The sequence below is a fragment of the Nicotiana tabacum genome, chromosome 2, assembly GCF_000715075.1.
Source record: "Nicotiana tabacum cultivar K326 chromosome 2, ASM71507v2, whole genome shotgun sequence".
Classification (NCBI taxonomy): Eukaryota; Viridiplantae; Streptophyta; class Magnoliopsida; order Solanales; family Solanaceae; genus Nicotiana; species Nicotiana tabacum.
Window position 1 is genome coordinate 72,169,809 of NC_134081.1, and position 21,390 is coordinate 72,191,198.

The 21,390-nt window shown below is 38.6% G+C and overlaps 1 protein-coding gene and 1 pseudogene across 1 annotated transcript; one reads left to right on the forward strand and one right to left on the reverse strand.

Annotated features, from left to right (window-relative positions):
• LOC142166902 (F-box/kelch-repeat protein At1g22040-like) overlaps positions 1 to 6,316 on the reverse strand; it is a 105,243-nt pseudogene extending 98,927 nt beyond the window's left edge.
• Positions 6,317 to 16,818: 10,502 nt separating this feature from the next.
• On the forward strand, positions 16,819 to 21,298 carry LOC107785138 (sulfate transporter 1.3-like). Its single transcript, XM_016606361.2, has 14 exons — positions 16,819 to 16,870; positions 17,298 to 17,640; positions 17,740 to 17,788; positions 18,393 to 18,600; positions 19,025 to 19,199; positions 19,279 to 19,344; positions 19,443 to 19,556; positions 19,657 to 19,773; positions 19,863 to 19,989; positions 20,084 to 20,370; positions 20,468 to 20,658; positions 20,726 to 20,811; positions 20,897 to 20,973; positions 21,062 to 21,298. The coding sequence occupies exons 2-14, from the start codon at positions 17,305 to 17,307 to the stop codon at positions 21,197 to 21,199; spliced, it is 1,971 nt and encodes a 656-aa protein (XP_016461847.1). The 5' UTR covers positions 16,819 to 16,870; positions 17,298 to 17,304; the 3' UTR covers positions 21,200 to 21,298.
• Positions 21,299 to 21,390: the final 92 nt, after the last annotated feature.

The window sequence follows — 21,390 nt, forward strand, 5'->3', positions numbered from 1 at the left end:
CATCCAAACAGGTCGGCAGTTAAAAACTAGAGGGACGTCGATAGGGAGCGAAGATCGAACAGAGACCGATATCAACCATATACCGCAGATCGAAGTAGCAATGGTTCAGGACGTAATTTCGCCCAGAACGATCGAAGAAGTGATAGAGGACAGAATTCTCGGGGACTTATAAGCAAAAGTGGTTTTGACAAGTATGCCGATCCCATAGAGGCACATCGGTTATCGGAATATAACTTTAGTATCGATGCATCAGACATTGTATCGGCAATCGGAAGGATCAAAGATACTAAGTGGCCTAGACCCATACAAACCGATCCTTCCCAAAGAAACCCAAATTTAATGTGCAAGTATCATGACACGCATCGTCACAAGACCGAGGATTGCAGGCAATTAAAGGAGGAGGTAGTCCGTCTATTCAATGAGGGCCACCTTCGAGAGTTCCTCAGCGATCGAGCAGAGAATCATTTCAGAGAAAGAGATGCCAACAGGAAAAATGAACAGGAGGAACCCCAACATCTCATTCATATGATCTTCGGTTGGGTCGACATTCCACAGGGACCCATATTCAAATGCACTAAGGTATCAATCACTAGAGAAAAATGAACCCGAGATTATGTGCCCGAAGGCACTTTATCATTCAACAACGAAGAAGCAGAAGGCATTTCTCAGCCCCACAACGACGCTCTAGTAATTTCTATCTTATCAAATAAAGTTCACGTTAAGCGTGTGTTAGTGGACCCAGGTAGCTCAGCGAATATCATCCGATCGAGGATCGTGGAGCAGCTCGTCCTAAAAATCAAATCGTGCCCGCCGCTCGGGTCTTAAACGGATTCAATATGGCCAGTGAGACAACTAAAGGGGATATTATTCTACTAGTGAACGTGGCTAGAACCATTTAAGATACCAAGTTCCACGTAATCGAGGGCGACATGAGATACAATGCCCTACTCGAAAGGCCTTGGATCCACAATATGAGGGCAGTCCCTTTCGACTCTCCACCAAATGATAAAATTCCCGACGTCGGACGGTGTAAAAATAGTATACGGGGAGCAGCATGCTGCAAAGAAAATGTTTGCGGTCGATGAGGTAACGCCGATATCGACCCTACCAACCTCTGAAAGGTCGAGCATCAAAGGTAAACAGGAAGTCAAATAGCAATCATAACCACCAGCCTCGACCGAATCGGGGAAGCAGGAGATAGAAGAAGAAGAGGATTTTCTGACCCTTCAAACTTTTATTGTTCCCGAAGATTCTGAAGCCACCAAATCAACGGTCAAAGAGAGCTGGAATGGGTTATATTGATCGAGTACCTGCCCGAGTAAAAGGTATACCTGGGAACGGGATTAACCCCCGAACTCAGGAAAAAGCTTATTCAATTTTTTATTGATAACATAGATTGTTTTGCTTGGTCCCATTTAGACATGACAGGGATCCCACCGGAGATAACGATGTATCGGCTAAGCTTGGACCCTAGGTTCAAACCGGTGAAGCAAAAGAGAAGGCCCCAGTCCGAGGTAAAGCACGCATTCATAAAGGACGAGGTAACTAAACTTCTCAAAATAGGGTCTATTCAGGAGGTGAAATATCCTGAATGGTTAGCCAATGTAGTTGTAATCCCTAAAAAAGGGAACAAACTTAGAATGTGTGTAGATTATAAGGATTTAAATAAGGCATTCCCCAAAGATTCTTTTTCACTGTTTAACATCGATCGCATGATCGATGCCACGGCCAGCCACGAGATCCTTACTTTTCTCAATCCTATTCCAGGTACAATCAAATCCAAATGAACCCGGAAGACCAAGAAAAGACTTCATTTATCACCAAGTATGGAACATATTGTTATAATGTAATGCCCTTCGGGCTAAAACATGCAGGAGCTACTTACCAACGCCTAGTAAATAAAATATTCGAAGAACAAATAGGTAAATCAATGGAAGTTTATATTGATGACATGCTAGTTAAGTCCTTGCGCGCAGAGGACCATTTGGCTCATTTGCAGGAAACATTCGAGATTTTAAGGAAATACAACATGAAGCTCAACCCCGAGAAATGTGCTTTCGGGGTCGGTTCAGGCAAGTTCCTTGGCTTCATGGTATCGAATCGGGGGATCGAGATCAACCCCGATAAAATCAAGGCCATCGAAAACATCACCGCTGTGGACAGTGTAAAAGCCATGCAGAGGCTTGTTAGACGGATAGCTGCCTTAGGCCGATTTATTTCGAGGTCATCGGATCGAAGCCACTGATTTTTCTCTCTACTCAAAAAGAAGAACGATTTCGCATGGACCTCGGAACGCCAACAGGCATTGGAGGAATTGAAGCGATACCTATCGAGCCCACCACTGCTTCACACTCAAAAGGCAGATGAGAAACTTTACTTGTACTTGGCAGTATCGGAAATCGCGGTAAGTGATGTCCTAGTTCGAGAAGAGCAAGGTACATAATTTTCCGTTTATTATGTAATTCGAACCTTAAGAGAAGCAGAAACTAGATATCCACACTTAGAAAAACTGCACTTGCACTGATAAGAGCCTCTAGAAAGTTAAGACAATACTTTCAATGTCACCACATATGCGTATTAACCACTTACCTACTTCGTAATATTTTGCACAAGCCCGTACTATCGGGCCGATTGGCCAAAAGGGCCGTCGAACTCAGTGGGTACGATATCGAATATCAACACCGGGCGGCCATCAAGTCTCAAATTTTAGCGGACTTTGTGGCCGATTTCACGCCAACCCTCGTACCCGAAGTTGAAAAGGAACTCTTGTTAAAATCGGGTACATCATCGGGGGTATGGACCCTTTTTACAGACGGTGTTTCGAATGTGAAGGGGTCCAGGCTAGGCATCATTTTGAAGCCGCCCACGGGTAGCACTATTAGGCAATCTATCAAAACTTCTAGGTTGACTAATAATGAGGCCGAGTGTGAGGCCATGATTACTGGTCTCGAGTTAGCTAAAAGCTTGGGAGCAGAAGTCATTGAAGCCAAGTGTGACTCTTTACTGGTGGTGAACCAAGTAAACAAAACCTTCGAAGTTCGAGAGGATATAATGCAAAGGTATTTGGACAAGCTGCAGGTAACCTTGCACCGTTTCAAGGAATGGACTTTACAGCATGTACCTCGAGAACAAAATAGTGAGGCCGATGCACTTGCAAATTTGGGATCATCGGTCAAGGAAGATGAGATCAGCACGGGGACTGTCGTTCAACTCTCGAGATCCGTGATCGAGGAAGGTCATGTCGAGATAAACTCTACAAGCTTAACCTGGGATTGGAGGAATAAATATATTGAATACTTGACGAACGGAAAGGTCCCATCGGACCCTAAAGAGTCGAGGGCCCTACGAACCAAAGTTGCTCGATTCACATTGGCTGAAGATGGAACATTATACAGAAGGACATTTGATGGACCATTGGCAGTATGCTTAGGACCAGGAGACACCGATTATGTTTTACGAGAGGTACATGAAGGCATTTATGGGAACCACTCCCGGCGCCGAATCACTGATTCACAAAATCATTAGAGCAGGATACTACTGGGATAGCATGGAAAATGACACTAAGGAGTTTGTTCTAAAATGTAATAAATGTCAAAGGTTTGCACCGATGATACATCATCCCAGAGAACAACTTCATTCAGTTATGTCCCCATAGCCATTCAAAAAATGGGGGATGGATATCGTCGGCCCTCTGCCATCGGCCCCAGGTACAGCTAAGTTCATTTTATTTATGATTGACTATTTTTCTAAATGGGTTGAAGCACAGGCGTTCGAGAAAGTGAGAGAGAAAGAGGTTATAGACTTCATCTGGGATCACATCGTATATCGATTTGGGATACCTGCCGAAATAGTATGTGACAATGGAAAATAATTTATCGGCAGCAAAGTGACGAAATTCCTCGAAGACTACAACATAAAAAGGATATTATCAATGTCGTATCACCTTAGTGGGAACGGACATGCCAAATCAACGAACAAGACTATCATTCAAAACCTAAAAAAAAAGGTTGAACGACGCTAAAGGGAAATGGAGAGAAATCCTACCTGAAGTACTCTGGGCATATCGAACAACATCAAAGTCTAGAACGGGGGAAACCCCGTTCTCCTTAGTATATGGCTCCGAAGCCTTGATTCCAGTCGAAGTCGGGGAACCCAGTGCCAGGTTTCGACATACAACAGAAGAATCAAATCACGAGGCTATGAATACTAGTCTCGAATTATCAGATGAAAAACGAGAAGTCGCACTCGTTCGAATGGCTGCACAAAAGCAACGAATCGAAAGATACTACAATAGGAGAACCAACCTTTGCCACTTCATAGTCGGGGACTTAGTCCTGAGGAAAATCACCATCAACACTCGAGATCCTAATGAAGGGAAGCTCGGCCCAAATTGGGAGGGACCCTACCAAGTCCTCGACATCGTCGGAAAGGGATCTTATAAGCTCGGCACGATGGACGGCGAACAACTGCCAAATAATTAGAACATATCGCTTATCAAACGGTATTATTGCTAAGACATCGAGACCTCAGGTTTTAAAGTACGCGTTGCACGCTTTTTCCCTTAGATCTATTTTTGTTTTCCCAAGTGGGTTTTTCCGGCGAGGTTTTTAACGAGGCAATAATTATGTGCTACCTGAGGAAAATTCAATAGTATCCAAGCCTTCTTTATAATCAACCTCGAATACAGGGGAGGCATCACCCTCGGATGTTACACTTTCGAGGAAAATACTTTGTGTCAAAGGGTCTCGATAGGAAAACTTTGTAATGGGCCAAACGGTCGAATGAGCCGTGTCCATATAGATTAGTCGAGCCCCGATGGCAAAACATGTACGCATGTATAAATTATACAAAGAAGCATTCTTTCTATATCAAACATCTTGTGTCTCAATAAGATTTTTATACTATACAAGCTCCATACTTATGATTTTGTAAGAAATGGCTCAAGGGCCAAGTACAAATATACTTCGTACACTCGGGGACTGCCGTCGACGATCGACATATTCGAGTAATCTAAACTCAAATTCATAAGACCTCAAAGAGGCACCCCTCGATCTAAAGGCCTAGGCCATCATTCTCGGGGACTAACACTTCGAACAAGTTCGAAGTATTATTGGGAAATAAGCCCAAGAGGCACCCAAAGGCTACGGCCAAATTAAGGCGGCTCGGAAATGTCCGAATCCCTTAATAAAAATAGGCCTTCGAATTCTTTGAAAAATCGGTTAAAAAAGGCTACCCTCGGCAAGTAATCAAAAGGGCTTCGACAAAATCATCCCTCAAAAAGCCTTAAGAGGTATCAACTTATCTTAACACAAACGTGCTAAGGCACAAAAAGAAAAGGGGTTTCAATCGACATTGAACCTTAAAAAAACCTAATGGGTAAAGAGTACATGTTAAGGTATAAAGAATATTTTTACTAAGTCTTCTAAGCCGAAAAAAGTAAAAAATAGCCATCGTATAGAGGCCATATCAGCCCAATCTAAAGAGCTTAAGGGTCAATACACTTAGAGTTCGAGATTTTGTTCTCACTCAATTCGGACATAAGGGTTCCACTATTCCGAGGTCAAATAAAACTAACTTGAATATAGCTCGAGGATTCATCATTATTTGATATAAAACCTTAAGGGGTCTGTTACTGTGAGTTCGAAACTTACTCGAACTCGGCTACAAAAACAGTACAATTACGGCTTCGATCAAGCCATCCAAAATCAAAATCCCGAACATATTGTTGAGCTCGGGGACTCGCCCTCGCTTAACAAAAAAACCTAAGGGTTTGTTCTACTCTGAGTTTGAGCTATTACTCACTCGATTATAGAGGCTACAGCAACCCGATGGCAACAAAGTTTTCACAAGGCAAAGGCAAAACAGAATTTATCATAAATCAGAAATCGAAGACAAAACAGAAAGAAAAGGAATCTTTCAAATATGAAAAGTATTAACAAAGACCACACAATGTCTTACACAAAAAACAAAAGGAGAAAAAATCCTAAAGTGCCTAGTCCGCCCCGGGAACCGCATCTTCGGGAGATTCATCTTCATCTCCTCCGCTTTCAGATCCACTCGTAGAGTCTTCATCATCGGAAAACAAAGCTCCGGCCTCATCCTCAAAAACCTTTGCACTCTCGATATCAGCCGAGAGGTCTAATCCACGAGCATGTACTTCCTCAAGAGTCTCTCTTCGAGACTGGCGCCTAGCATGCTCGGCAACACAGGACAATCTAACCTCAGTAGCATCAGAAATTTCCTTTGCCCGAGTGTTAGCGGCTTCAGCGTCAGCTCGGTAGGAGGCCACGAGCGCCTCTACCTCGGATGAGGCCATTTTAAGCTCAACGGCCAACCGAGTCTCGAGCTCTTCAACATTCTAGGCTTGAGTCAAGTTCTCCTCCGCCACTCTTTGGAGTTGACGCTCAACCGAAGAGAGTTGGGCCCGGACCGCATCTCTCTCCGAGGTGAGACGGTCCATGTTCTGCTTCCACCCCAAAGTCTCTACCTCTTTCATCTTGGCCTCCTCACGAAGCTCTCAACCAATTCGGCCTACTGCTGAACATACATGATCAAAGTGTTAGTCGCCACTATCAAGTTAATACATAACAAGCTCCAAAAAATTTACATTACCCGTTCAATGAGCTCGGTCTGATCTTGAGGAGCTCTTATCAGCTCAGCTCGAATACTCATGATTTCCTCTTCATTTTGTACATAGAGGAGTTTGAGGGCGTATCTCTCCTCCGTAAGCTTTGTGAGATCAGCCTCACATCGGGACAACTCATCTAGTATTTGGAGGACATTTCTCGATGGAGCGTCGTAGCCTATACAGAAAGGAAGGAAATCAAACTTAGAGAAATAAAAACAAACGCAAACATGGTAACATGGGCTAAAACTCACTTGGTTTAGAAGCCACTAAGCCTCATCAAAAATGAGTGATGCATCCAGGTCGGAAACATCATCGACCCCCGCGAAGCAGCCGCGAAATATATCATCCCCTTCGGGGGTCCGTCCCCACATCGGGGGTCCCCATGGACCGGGCATCCCGAAACTGCCCCTCAAAGAATGTAGGGCCGGGCGGCGAATCATCAATGCTAATTTCCTCAAGCGAGTCACTTGAGGCATTCTCTTCTCTTTGAAGGGCCTCAGAACTAGACCCTTCGGGCACACCCACCGGTTGCCCATCACGGCAGGAGGCATCATCAACACCCGATGACTCGGGGACTCTGCTCGGACCTTCATTCGAGATTACCTCGATCTGAGGGTGAACCTCCTCGACCATCACCAGCTCAGCAGTTCTCGAAGCTTCGATGCCTCCCCTCTTCCGAGCCACCGACAGGCAGTCGGCATCTTCTCCCTTATCGTCTTCATCTCGTAGTGTTTGGACTATATCGGCAGATAGAATGGCGGGATCAGTCGGCAGACAGAACGGCGGGATCAGTCTTCGACTTTCGAGCCCTGCTTTTCCTGGGCGTTGGGGTATCTGGAGGCGAGGCCCTTCTCCTTTTCTTATCTTTGGTCGGCTTCGGAACCTCCTCTTCCCCGGGGGGAGGTGGCCTCATAACGACATTGTCTTCAAGACCTGTATGAGAAGAAATCAATTTAAAAAGAAGTATTTCATAGGAAAGCATCAAACACGGACAAGGGAACTTACCATAATTTTTGGCCTCCTATCGACCCTTGGCCAAATCGCGCCACGAGCGCTCAGCATACGAAGAGGTTGAAACCAGTTGTCGAACCCAACCTGTAAGGTCCGGGACCGCACCAGGTTACCAGGGGGAAGCTGCACCATAAAGAAGAATATATATGAGAAGAGGTAAAGGAAACATAACAAGTAGTCAAACGTTATCGGCGAGGTTCTACTTACGCTTCATGTTCCATTCTTCGGGGAATGGCATCTTCTCGACGGGGATTAAGTCGGAGGTCCTGACTCGGACAAACTGGCCCATCCATCCTTGATCCTTGTCCTTGTCTATTCTCGAGAACAACATATTCGTGGCCCGACGCTGAAGCCTTATCAATTCGCCCCGATAAAGATGGGGGTTGTATAGCCTAATGAGATGATCGAGGGTGAAATATATCCCTTCGACCTTGCTTGAGAAGAATCTGAGAAAAATGACAATGCGCCAAAAAGAGGGGCAGATCTGACCTAGGGTTACCCAGTATTGGCGGCAGAAGTTGATTATGACAGGATCGACGGAACCCAGTATGAAAGGGTAAGTATACACACTTAAGAACGCTTTCACATGAGTGGTGATGTCCTCCTCGGGGGTAGGAATCACCACCTCTTTATTCTCCCAAAGGCATTCTTTTTTCACCTGCTCGAGATAGCCTTCGAATATCGAACAAATGTATCTAGACATGGGCTCGCATCGGCCAGGAACCGAAGAGTTTTTTCGACTTCAAAGTCGGAAGTAAGTTCACATAGCCCGTGGATGCACTCTTTGATACATGGCTCCACCGGTGTTTTGTCACCGGCCGGCCGCGATGAGGAGGCCTTTTCTTATTGAGGAACGGTCTTTGATATTTTTTCCATTGCTATATGAGGTTTAAGGAAGACGAAGGCGGAATCTGTATTTTAATAAGAGATTGGCAAGCGGAAACTAGCAAAGTTGATGAACTTAAAGAGAATAGAAGAGCTTTTGAAGATTAGAAGAAGTTTGAAAGTAAAGTTTGAGAAGATTATGAAGATGGTCTATTTATAATAGCCACTTTGATGGTTTGAAAGCACTGGTGGCCGACCATCAACTGGCATTAATTAATGACCTTGGAAACTGTGCAGACATGAATCTTCAATCGCTTCTGTCGCTTACGTCACGATGTTGACATCATAATTGATCGAGGTATTAAATCGAAGTCTCAAATTCGTTTCTTCTCATTACATTCCAAAAAAATGAGGGGACTATCTGTATACGGTCGAGATCGGGCATACCCGATTTCGTTGGCAGGGGAGTTGCCTCGAGGGTAACCTCATAATAGATCGGGCTTGAGCTCGAAGATAGAACATCAATCCTGTAGATTGAAGTATTCATTGAGATCAAGGCCAACAACAACCGAGATCAAGTATAACTGACTTCGAGTAAGACGTAATAACGGAGTGACGAGATATCAGTAACCGGTCGAAGATCATGGCGGAAAATCCCGGAACAGATCAAATCAAAGCGGTTATTAGTGCCAATCATGGGATCTACTTCCGTTATTATAGTTGTACCTTTTTAAGGATTTTTATATTATATAAAGAGAGATCTCATTCACTTGTAAGAGAGGGAATCATTATTCACTGATAAGAATATATACATACGTTGCTTTCTTTGTTTTACTTACTGTTCATCACTGTTCATTGATGTTTGTTACATCCTCTACTGTTCTTATTAACTAACCTCGAGACTATCTCAAATCGAGGTTGAGCCATTGTTTGCAAACCGGTTTGATTTATTTTATTGTCCAATTTATCCATTTAATTCGTTATTTATCAATTGGTATTGAGTTAAATCACATATCCTTAAAACCATAATATAAGTTTAATTGTTACTCAATTTTTAAGGTAAACATATTTATATCGACAAATATGTCCACTTCAAATATAACACGAGCTCTTTAATAGTTTATGGAGTTATCTCAAATCTCCCGTATAAGAAAATTGGATGGATTTGATAGTAGAACTTTTATTTCTAGGAAGGAACGAATTACTGGGAAACTCACTCTTAGTCGGGCCCGAAGCCTGGGGCAGATCTAGTAAGGAGATAGGGGATGACACGTCACCTACACACCTCGTTCAGGACCCTGTATATATGGTGTACACATATAATACGCATATAAATAAAATCAATTGCTATCCTGATTCACAAAAGATCACTGGGTGCCACTAGCGTTGGCCTAACATTTCCACCTAAGATACACGAGTTTGATACTGGGGATCGGTTTTGGGGCCACGCTCAGGGGAAAAGGTTTTTGCACAAACTTCTTGGAATCCAATCCAATATCAGGGGTGCTCCTGGAATTTGATCTACCCTGAAATTATAGGTTTCAACCTTTTTATCGTTCGCTTCGATCCTCTTTTCCCCTGACTCTATCCATTTTTTCAGCTCCTCGAGCATTTTTATAATTTCGAGGTTAGTCCCTGATTCTTGTTCATTCGACCTTACCACGATCGGTTCCGTTTGGCGGGTGACATCTTGGGGCGGATCGGTTTCAACCCTGCTCGGTGCCTGAGTTTGGCTCTGTAGCTGAGCTATTGCTACTTGTTGAGCTTGCAGCATTTCGAAGATCATGCGTAGGCTAATCCCGTCTTCTTTAATATTTTGTGTGTTTCGAGCTGCAGATCGGGCTCCACCACAGACGCTATTTTCAGGGTCGGTAAGCAAGTTTGCGTCAATGGCCACATGTGAATTTACATCAATTGGATCCGCAGTCTGAATTCCAACGACATCAACGGGTGGCCCCGCATTAGCGGGCGCCATGTTGTTATTCTCACCTTGGTGACCGGCCTCGTTGTCGATATGTAGAGGTGTTATTTGAGAGTTTGTCATTTTTGGCGTGAAACCAAAGATACTTCAAAGAGCAAGTATAAAGTAGTGTGTGTTATGAAGATTTGTATCAAATAACTACTATTATCCTCAGTCCCACGGTGGGCACCAAACTGTTTACCCGAAAAATCGGATAACAATTGAATTTATACGCGGTTTTAAGTATATGTGATCTAATTCGATACAAAGTGAGAAATCAGATCTAATATGCAAGAATAAATAGAAATATAAATGCAAACCATGCAGATTGAACAACTTATGCCTCGCAAGGTTAACTTTCTTCTAATTTATATGTGATATTGTTGAAGCTAGAATAATATGAACAAAGCTGGGAAAAATAGTAAGTTGTTCTTTGAAGTATGTTACCATGTGTCCAATGAATTACTCCATTCCCTTTATATATAGGGGGAGATGAACCCTTTAAGACATTATTTTATAAGAAATTATGTAGACCGTTGGCTCCCTTTTTGACTTAATCCCGTAATTTTCGCCATACTGATTGGTCAATGCCGAGAATCATGGATACTTGTCGTGTGAGTTGGCAAAGCTTTTCTTCGAGGTTGTTAGGAGTGGAGTCGGTCGTGCCCCCCGATAAACCCGAGGGCAAATTTGATGGTCTTGTTCGAACTTTGACCCTCGATATCGAGCTCAGTTACATCTGTAACTTCGGCCTCTTATGTAGGTGCCGAGCCTTGACCTATTGTTCCAGATGCCTCGATCAAGCATAGAGCTCGGTTCTACCCGTATACAATCCTACATGAAGCAATAATGGCATACACTACTAATACTTCAAGAATAATAAAATCGAGTTGTTATTGTCTTAAAACGAATCTTTTATGATGAAAGATTACAATAAAATATGTAAAATTTACTAATACCTAAATTAATTAATAAATGGCTTATATCTACAAGCTAAAAGTAACTCCTATTGTTTTTTCCATCGAACGTGACGACGCTAAACTCGTTTATATCGACAAATATGTCCACTTCAAATATAACATGAGCTCTTTATTAGTTTATGGATTTATCTCAGATTTCCCGTATAAGAAAATTTGATGAATTTGATAGTAGAACTTTTATTTCTAAGAAGGAACGGATTACTGGGAACTCTTAAGCCAGGCCCGAAGCCTGGGGCAGATCTAGTAAGGAGATAGGGGATGGCACGCCACCTACACACCTCGTTCGGGACCCTGTATATATGGTGTACACATATAATACGCATATAAATAAAATCAATTGCTATCCGGATTCACAAAAGATCGCTGGGTGCCACTAGCGTTGGGCTAACATTTTCACCTAAGATACATGAGTTTGATACCGGGAGAAATTAAAAAATAGTCAGATTTACAAGTGATAATTGAAAAATAGTCACAGTTTCAAAAGTAATCGAAATTTAGCCACTTTTCATGTAAAGATAAATCTAAACGAAAATACTGTTTAAAATCCGGAAAATATTCCAGCATAATATGCTGGAGTTCCAGTATAATATACCGGTCCAACATAATATGCTGGAAGTTCATACACAAGTGCTCCAATCTCGAGTATATTATGCTGGAACTTTCCGCGTGTTGGAGTTCCAGCATAATATATTGGAAGTTTATACACAAGTGCATCAATGTCCAATATATTATGCTAGACCAGTCCGTGTTGCACCAAAATAGTGACTATTTTTCAATGACTTTGCAAATGTTGGTTATTTTTAAATTATCAGTCCGTAAACTGGCTAGTCCGTGCTATTTTTACTTTGATACCGGGAGTTAATTTCTCGAATGGTTATTCAATTTTACACAATTACCTAATAAAGTCATTTATGTTTATTTTATTGGGCCAATAAAGTCATTCAAGTTCATATATTTATCTTATAAAGTAACAATGGCTATAAAACCATTTTAAAAGTCACTTGAAGTAGTTTTGACCATCCATATCATATAAGTATAATTATTTAATAACAAAGCATGGGCTCCACTTTTAAACAAATATATACAATCTTTACAATTACAACCCATTAGCGCACCATCCCGATAGACCCGAACACAGCAAAAAAGTATCAATTTAATATAGTTTAAAGCCTACCGATGTAATTTAAGCAAACAAGTGAAAAAATATTCTTAAGTCGAATATTTGCTATTAAATTTAAAACTTTAATCTTTGGTTTCTCAATCTCCTTTGGCGTGTATACTTTTCATGGAACATTGAAATTAAAATTCTCATTACTAATTCACACAGCAAAATTATTTTTAAGCCTTTACGATTTGATTTATTTAAGTATATTAGATATTTTGCATTAAATTAAACGCCTCATGCATTGTGAAAGGGAGTTGAGGAATATATAGATTTATGCATAATTTAACATTATATCTCAAACTACAAAAGAGATTAGTGTTATCAAGACAAACTTGAGAGGAGATCTATAAAAAATCTCATATGGTTATAAATTGTAAGTTGATTTTATATTCAAAACAATTTCAAGTCATTTTTATGTGGTTTTCTAGCCATTATTACTTTATAAAAATAAATGTATGAACTTGAGTGACTTTGTTGGACAAAATAAACATAAATGACTTTACTATGTAATTTTACAAAGTTGAGTGATCATTTGAGGGGACGAATTCTTCTCATTTTTTTGTTTGTCCTTTCCTTGTTTCTTCTTTATAGGAGTTTTATTTTTGTCTTTGTTTTGTTTTGCGCTGCTGACCTAATACGAAAAAAAGGTACTCCATATTAGTATAAAAAGGACTTTGTTTTGCGCTGCTGACCCTTTTTTTCATATTAGTTCCTACTAAGTGTCTTTTAGTTTATTAATTCTTACTCTGTTTATCTATATATCTACAGCGAACTCCTTTTAAACTAAGTTTTTAACCGAGTTCTAGTTTCAGTTGTCTATATGAAAATTCGTCAAGGATAATTGAAAATAAATGATGTATTTTTATGATTTATATAATTTTTAAAACTTTATGCTTTGCTCCAAGTTGTAATAATTATTAAAAAAAAACTTCTTTTGATTGGTCTGTCAATGTAAGCTAAAAAGACGAATAAGTTGAACTGAAGACCAAAATAAATTAAATTGAACTCAAAGTGATATGGCACCCGAAATTACTTTCCTGGATCGGATCTGCCTATGGTCGAAGCACCCAAGGATTGACGGGTGATTTAACTTGATGGCAAGGTTGATAATTTGCAAACAAGTGTAGAGTGTAGACTATGGGAGAAGGACAAGAGAATTTGGAATCGTCGGACATGATTAGATCCTTGCTGATGAGAAAATTTCAACTAGGAAAAAGTTTACACACACTTGGTACATTAATTAACTAGGTTAAGTGAACGAATAATATATACTGTACTTTATTATTTTTTATTTATGTGGCGTATTTTGATTAGACACGAAGTTTTAAAAAAAAATAAAAACTTTAAAACTTGTGAACTTAAATATGTCACGAGATTTTTATGACAGTGAAAACATAATATTAAAGGTAAAATAAAAAATTTAGAATTAAGTTGCTTCCAAATATAGAAAAACTTCATTTTTGAAATGAACTAATAAAAGACAGCGCCACATAAATGGATCAGAACGAAAGAAAATGCTAATTAATTATAGTTTATTAATAAATAAATTTGTGATATATTCATTAATTTCGTGTAAACATCACGATGGATAATTTCTTTTTCCAACTCAACACCCCTCATTCAGCCACCCAATAATGGGGGTATAGTGAAGAATCTTGATTAAGTATTAATATTAGTATATAACAATGACAGTATACTTCTAATAGAAGATGTGTAGGTGTAAGTTTGAGGCTGTCTTTGTATTTTGCAGGAAGGAGAAAGATTCAAATTAAAACCATTGGATTCATTGAATTTGGATGGTATCCCTCCTCTTCTCAAGTGTCTCTTAAAGTCGTAAGGCAAAACAGATTGATCAAGGTTTGATACCATATTATCATTTCTTCTTTTTATATATTTTCTCTTATCAATTTACTCTTTTCCCACTTTCAAGAATTTCATATCATATTTACCAAGAGTACTTCATTATTTTTTGTTACTAGTATATGTACACGTTTCAATTCATTGTGTTATCCGACTAGTGACAATGGAGTTTGACGTTTTCTAGAATCTCCTTAATTTCATTTTCGCTTGTCAGTTTAACTTTTTCTCACTAATTCATATCATGTAGAAAGAGTTGTTCACTAGGTTTTGTGAAAGTTTATCTGCACGTTTCAATTCATTCTGGACAATAATATATGTAGTTTAATTTTTTCTTGATTCTTCTTTTCTTTTATCACTTTCAAGAATTTCATATCATAATTAACGAGGGTTCTTCACTACCTAGGATTTCTTAGTGAGAACAATAATGGTGTTAGATGTTTTCTTCATAAGTCATAACCACGTGATTACTACAACAAAATCATGAGCTGATAGCTTGCACGGAGAGCAATTCCCTAACATGACGAAGTTTAATTTCCACCAGTATATATCCTTCTTAATAACAAGTTACTTAAGCCGATACATTTCAAAAGGCAAAATATTAAATAGGAACTCGATACAGGGCGAGGCACACGTAAAATGTCCTCGAGCAAAACATGGGGCTCTTTTCTCGCAAGGCCTACGCATCAAGTGCTAGCGCTCGGACATAATTCGGATTGCTTCCAACACCCAATACACGAGGCTCGCCCACCAATTTTTGTTTAATTGTGTGTAATAATTAGTCTTGTAGACTCTTGAAATTTTTAACTAAACCTTGACTCTTCAAAAGGCCCTTTGATCACAAGTCAGAAGTTGAAAATATTGAAACCTATTATCACATATTCTCTACTAAGAACACTATGAATGAGTTTTGATAGAATCTCTCATCTAAATAATCTTTCATGTTGAACTTTTGATGGGTCCTCATTATTTAATTCTCCATATTTTTCTCTTCAAATAGTGTATTTCACTCTATTTTGTTTGACAGCAATATCGTCTTTTACTATGGGGTGTGGAACTTGTATTAATTGGAGTAATAGTTAAGTGTTAGTAAGGAATCACTTACAATTAAATATTATGTAATTTTAAATTATTCCAATAAGACCAAAAGTCATTTTCTGATTTATCTGAAACTTGATTGCCTCTCAAATAAAAAAACTAATCAAAAATGAAAAGAATAGTTTCAAGGAAAAAAAATCGGATTACAGTATTAAAGATTGTTTCTTTATACATTTCCCCCCCAAGATGATATTTTTCTCTTTTACCGTTTGAGTTGTTAGGACGTCGTATTATTCATAGTTATAGTATTTAAGAATTTATGTTAAATTTCATGACACTTACTGTAATTTTTCAATTTTATTTTTTAAAAGTATTTTTCATAATTCTTTCTATTTTTTACACTCATGTTTCTGTAATTATAAATTAGCAATAACAACAACCCAATGGAATTCCACAAGTGAGGTTTAGGGAGGATAATATGTATGCAGACTTTACGCCTACCGTGAGAATGTAAAAATTTTGTTTCCGATAGATCATCGGCTCAAGAAAAATGAAAAGAAACGAATAGAAACAAGTAATATCAACAAATATGGTCAGAAAGATAGTAATAATGGGAAATGCGCCTCTGCCTATTCCATCGCCTTTTAGAATAAGCACTAATTTAATTTAAGCTAAAAGTTCATAAGAGTCACTATCTCCTTCAATTCCCAACTTATATTATTCATTAAGTATTTGAAAGACCTGTAACAATGTTGATATTGCATCTATAAGCTAGAAATCGAAGCATCTCATTTTATTTATGATATATCGTTTAAATTCACTTGATTTCGTTATTCTCAAAATAGGTGTACTGTTCGTTCTGCCTTACGAGGTGGTGATCAATATGCAACGTCTATCGACACAATAATGGGAATTTGGAAGCACTTCCAATGGCATAGGGCGTGGCAAACAGAAGTTGTCTAACTTTATCCAATCCAGAATGTATAATAAACCATGTAGTCACAAGCCAGAGAAGACTTTTTGAACACATAATAATGGAGTATTATATACCATTGAAGTTGAAGATATAACTCAAATATTTAAGTCAATACCCTGGGGAGGCAATTGCTATCGTTTAATCACCCAAGATAAAGTTTATATTAGATTATCTATATATCATACAATCATTGTGTATTAAATAAATCAAAAGTTGCATTTTTTTTTTAAATGCTTAAAATCTTGGGTCAGCCCTTTTTTCGGCCCTCTGTATTTGGAATAAATTCGATCTAAGTTCATTGGTAAGGTCTTCTTGAATCAATACAACAGTTGACTTTTGAAAACTCTATAAACCTATATAAGCAACACTTCCCTTTTCCCTTTTCGTAAGTATCTCTCCTGCTAAACTCCTCACCATCCTTCTTCCCTAGGTACATTTTTTAGACGTGCTTGTTTTGATTCCTAGATAAATGCATATTCTTTTAAAAACTTTTTTGCATTTAGTCTTTATATTCTCACTACTAGCTCGTTGCACTTTTACAATTATGGGTTCATAACTTGTCACTCTTTAAAAATTTTAGTGATTTTTCATATATTATTTATTCATACTTTACAATAAAAATATTGGGTTCAGTTGAATGAGTGGTGTCTATGTTAATGTTTCGAGGCCGAATCATATTTCTTTAGGCAAAAACTAAATATTACTTTTTCAACTCATCTAAATTGTGAGTGTGTATAGTTAGTAATTAAGTGACAGAAAACAGTGATGGCCCATGAAGACAAAACCAAAGTAGATTATATTGTTTTTTAATTGCTTGAAATTTATTCATCCTCCGTTTGTATATTTGAACTTTGAAGGCAAAGAATGAGTCATCGGGTTAATGACTATTCTGGGGAGATGGATACAGACATAAGTAGAGTGGCTTCCTCAAGGAGACATTCAGACAACTTGCCTTATGTTCACAAAGTTGGAGTTCCTCCTAAACCAAACTTACTCAAGGAAATTACTGAAAGTGTTAAGGAAACATTTTTTCATGATGATCCTTTGCGACATTTTAAGGACCAATCTAAGACTAAGAAATTGCGTCTTGGCATTCAAGCTGTTTTTCCCATTCTTGATTGGGGAAGGTCTTATAATTTATCCAAGTTTAAAGGTGACCTTATTTCTGGCCTTACTATAGCCAGTTTGTGTATCCCTCAGGTAAATTACAAGAAACTAGTCATTCATTATTTGGACTTCTTTCTTCTGTTTTTTTAATTTGTTGCCATGTTAATTAACTACCTAGTGTTGGCCTTTCAGGATATTGGCTATGCAAAACTTGCAAATTTGGATCCTCAATATGGGCTATGTAAGTTCACTCCCCCTTTTAATCACTCGCAGATTCTCAATTTTAACATCCTTGACGGACTAACCCATCCTGTTTTTGAAATTATGGGTTCACAATTTAATATTGGTTGTTCTTCACTAGATATCTATAATATGTGTTGTAAATATTTGATTCAGTTGAAACCATAGTATAGTAGCTCCATCCGCCTCTAGCCCTACCCAGAAGGCAGATTTAGAACGGATTATGTGGGTTCAACTAAACTCGTTACTTTTGGCTCCACCAATATATACTAAAATATATAAATATAGTAAGAGAGGCGGACCTACATTACAGAATGAGGGGTCACCGACACTCGTGAAGTTCGATAAAAATTCTCTCTCTATATATATATGTATGTATGTATATGTCTTTAAAAATTAGTAATAAATTAGTAGTGGCACCCTATATACAAAACAAATTTTGGTTGAATGCAAATGTGCGTCCGCTACCTTTAAATACTGGATCCACCTCTGGCACCCACCAACTTTAAATTCTGGATTTGCCTCTGGCCCGATGGTGCTCCCCTTCTTTATTACTTGCCTTTACTATCAGGTTGAAAGATTAATTTTCATTTTGTTTATTACAGACAGTAGCTTTGTGCCACCCTTGGTTTATGCCTTCATGGGTAGTTCAAGAGATATTGCCATAGGGCCAGTTGCTGTGGTGTCACTCTTGCTTGGAAGCATGCTTCAGGCAGAGTTTGATCCTGTTAAACAAAAACTCGAGTATCAGCGCCTTGCTTTCACTGCTACATTTTTTGCAGGGATTACACAGTTCATTCTTGGATTTTTCAGGTTATATTCTGCTTCCTTGAATATGGAACAATTACAATTCCTTGAAGGGGCTCAGATTATGAGTGTCAGACCTTTTAATTTTCGGTGTAAATTAAACTGTACTCTGTTTCAACTAAAATGCCATAGTAAAAAAGGTACATAAATAGTACTAAAAAGGTTCATAATTGAAAGGAGCGTCATGGACAGTGAAGATACATATAGCTGAATTCAACTGAAGCTTTGTAATTGTTATCCTTAAAAGGTTCATAGTTAGAGAAAACTGTTTGACTGTACAAATAGATGTTACATACAAATGGATATATAGAAATAGTATTAGATATAGGCTAGATGCTTTAACATGTATGTTACTAATCTCAATTCTTTCCTATGGCATTTTAGCACTAGAATAAGCTGACTTGTATTCTTTTTTTCTCTGTTTAATTAGGTTGGGTTTCTTGATTGACTTTCTGTCTCATGCTGCCATAGTTGGCTTCATGGCTGGAGCAGCCATTACTATCAGTCTTCAACAGCTGAAAGGTCTGCTTGGCATAAAGAAATTCACAAAGGAAACTGGTATTGTTTCTGTTATGAGATCAGTTTTTGCTGCAGCACATCATGGGGTCAGACAAATCTCAATGTATTCCCTTTTTGTTTTCTTCAACTGTTAATAGAGCTAACTATCATTCTCTTTTGGACCAGTGGAACTGGCAGACTATTGTGATTGGTGTATCTTTCTTGGCTTTCCTTCTAGTCGCCAAGTTTATTGTAAGAATCAAAATAAGTACAACTAATTATGTTACCATCATGGTTGATCTGATTGCCAATTATTAATGCTTTTTGTTTTGCCTTTTATTGTTGAACAGGGAAAAAAGAACAAGAAATACTTTTGGGTGCCTGCAATTGCTCCAATGATATCCATTATCCTCTCGACGTTATTTGTGTTTATCTTCCATGCTGAAAAACATGGTGTCCAAATTGTGAGTTCTTTTACATTATCATAGTTCTTATGTTATCTCTGTATTATTTTTATCTTCCTTTTTTTTTGTGCCTTACGTTTGATCTTTTTATAACATCAAGGTAAGACACATCGATCGAGGGATCAATCCACCATCACTGAAGCAAATTTATTTCAGTGGTGAAAATTTAACCAAAGGATTCAAAATTGGTGCAATTTCTGGTTTGATAGCACTAACTGTAAGTTATGCTTCCCATCACATTAATATCCATTTCTTGGCCAGTTATCAAAAAGCTTATTTTTATTGTACAAACTTGTTGAATTATAGGAAGCTGCTGCTATTGGAAGAACATTTGCAGCATTGAAGGATTACCAATTGGATGGAAACAAAGAAATGGTTGCTTTAGGAACAATGAATATAGTTGGCTCAATGACATCCTGCTATGTGGCTACAGGTAGGTGCAAAACACAGCGAAACAAGTCTATTACTAATTCCCACCTAAAATTTTCAGTAAATTGATTGCAAATGAACTTGCAATTGTTGCGCAGGATCCTTTTCTCGTTCAGCAGTCAACTATATGGCTGGATGCCATACGGCAGTCTCAAACATTATCATGTCTTGTGTTGTGTTACTAACTTTAGAATTGATCACACCATTGTTCAAGTACACGCCGAATGCTATATTGGCTTCCATCATCATATCTGCAGTTATCGGGTTGATAGATATCGATGCAATGAAACTCCTATATAAGATTGACAAGTTTGATTTCGTTGCTTGCATGGGAGCCTTCTTAGGGGTGATTTTCGAGTCTGTTGAAATAGGCCTCTTGATCGCGGTAAACAAGCTGGACAATTCTTCTTTTATCTTAATTTCTTGGATTGATTACATCAATACTAAGGCAATTTTTGATCCTCAAAATTTTCATTTATTAGGTTGCTATATCATTTGCCAAAATCCTCCTCCAAGTTACAAGGCCTCGGATTGCTGTTCTTGGGAAGGTCCCTAGGACTACTGTATACAGAAATATACAGCAATATCCAGAAGCAACAAGGGTCCCTGGAATTCTTATTGTGAGAGTTGATTCTGCTATTTACTTTTCTAACTCCAACTATATGAGGGACAGGTACTAATTGCTACTTCATTAGCTTGACGATATACGTTGGATTCGTATTAAAATCAAAGTTTTGCAGGATACTAAGATGGCTAACTGATGAAGACGAAATGCTAAAAGAAACTAACCAACAAAAGATCCAGTATTTGATAGTTGAAATGTCGCGTAAGGAATTCTCCAAAAACTATATTCTTCGAATTCTTTGTCCCTGAGGTTTTGATTGAGTAACTTGATTCTTGCTCTCTTGCAGCTGTTACTGATATAGATACAAGTGGAATTCATTCCTTAGAAGATTTGTTCAAGTCCCTCCAGAAACGAGATGTTCAAGTAAGCTAAAACTAGTATAGAAATTTTACATTTGTACCAATCTTTTTGAGGGTCTAATATATTTATGTACACTTTTGATTGTTTACAGCTTGTTCTGGCAAATCCGGGGCCACTGGTGAATGACAAGCTTCATGCATCTGGTTTTCCAGACATGATTGGAGAAGACAAGATTTTCCTAACTGTGGCAGATGCTGTCATGACATTTGCCCCAAAAATGGAGCCCTGAATCTTGACAAATACAGTAAAAACACTTACAAAAGAACTATGTTAGTATCAAAGAATCAGATGTTTAACTTAAGAAAGTTCAAGGTGTCTATATGATGGTTGGGGGGGGGGTGTTAGAAAGTTCAAGGTGTCTATATGATGGTTGAGGGGGGGTTTGTAAATTTGCTTTATTTTTTTCAACTCCATGTATTC

Excerpts from the sequence above, each read along its gene's own strand:
- LOC107785138 (XM_016606361.2), top strand. The coding sequence starts at position 17,305 with ATGAGTCATCGGGTTAATGACTATTCTGGGGAGATGGATACAGACATA. Across the intron at positions 19,200-19,278 it reads TTGCTGCAGCACATCATGGG|TGGAACTGGCAGACTATTGT; the intron begins GTCAGACAAATC and ends CTTTTGGACCAG. Across the intron at positions 20,371-20,467 it reads AAATAGGCCTCTTGATCGCG|GTTGCTATATCATTTGCCAA; the intron begins GTAAACAAGCTG and ends TTCATTTATTAG.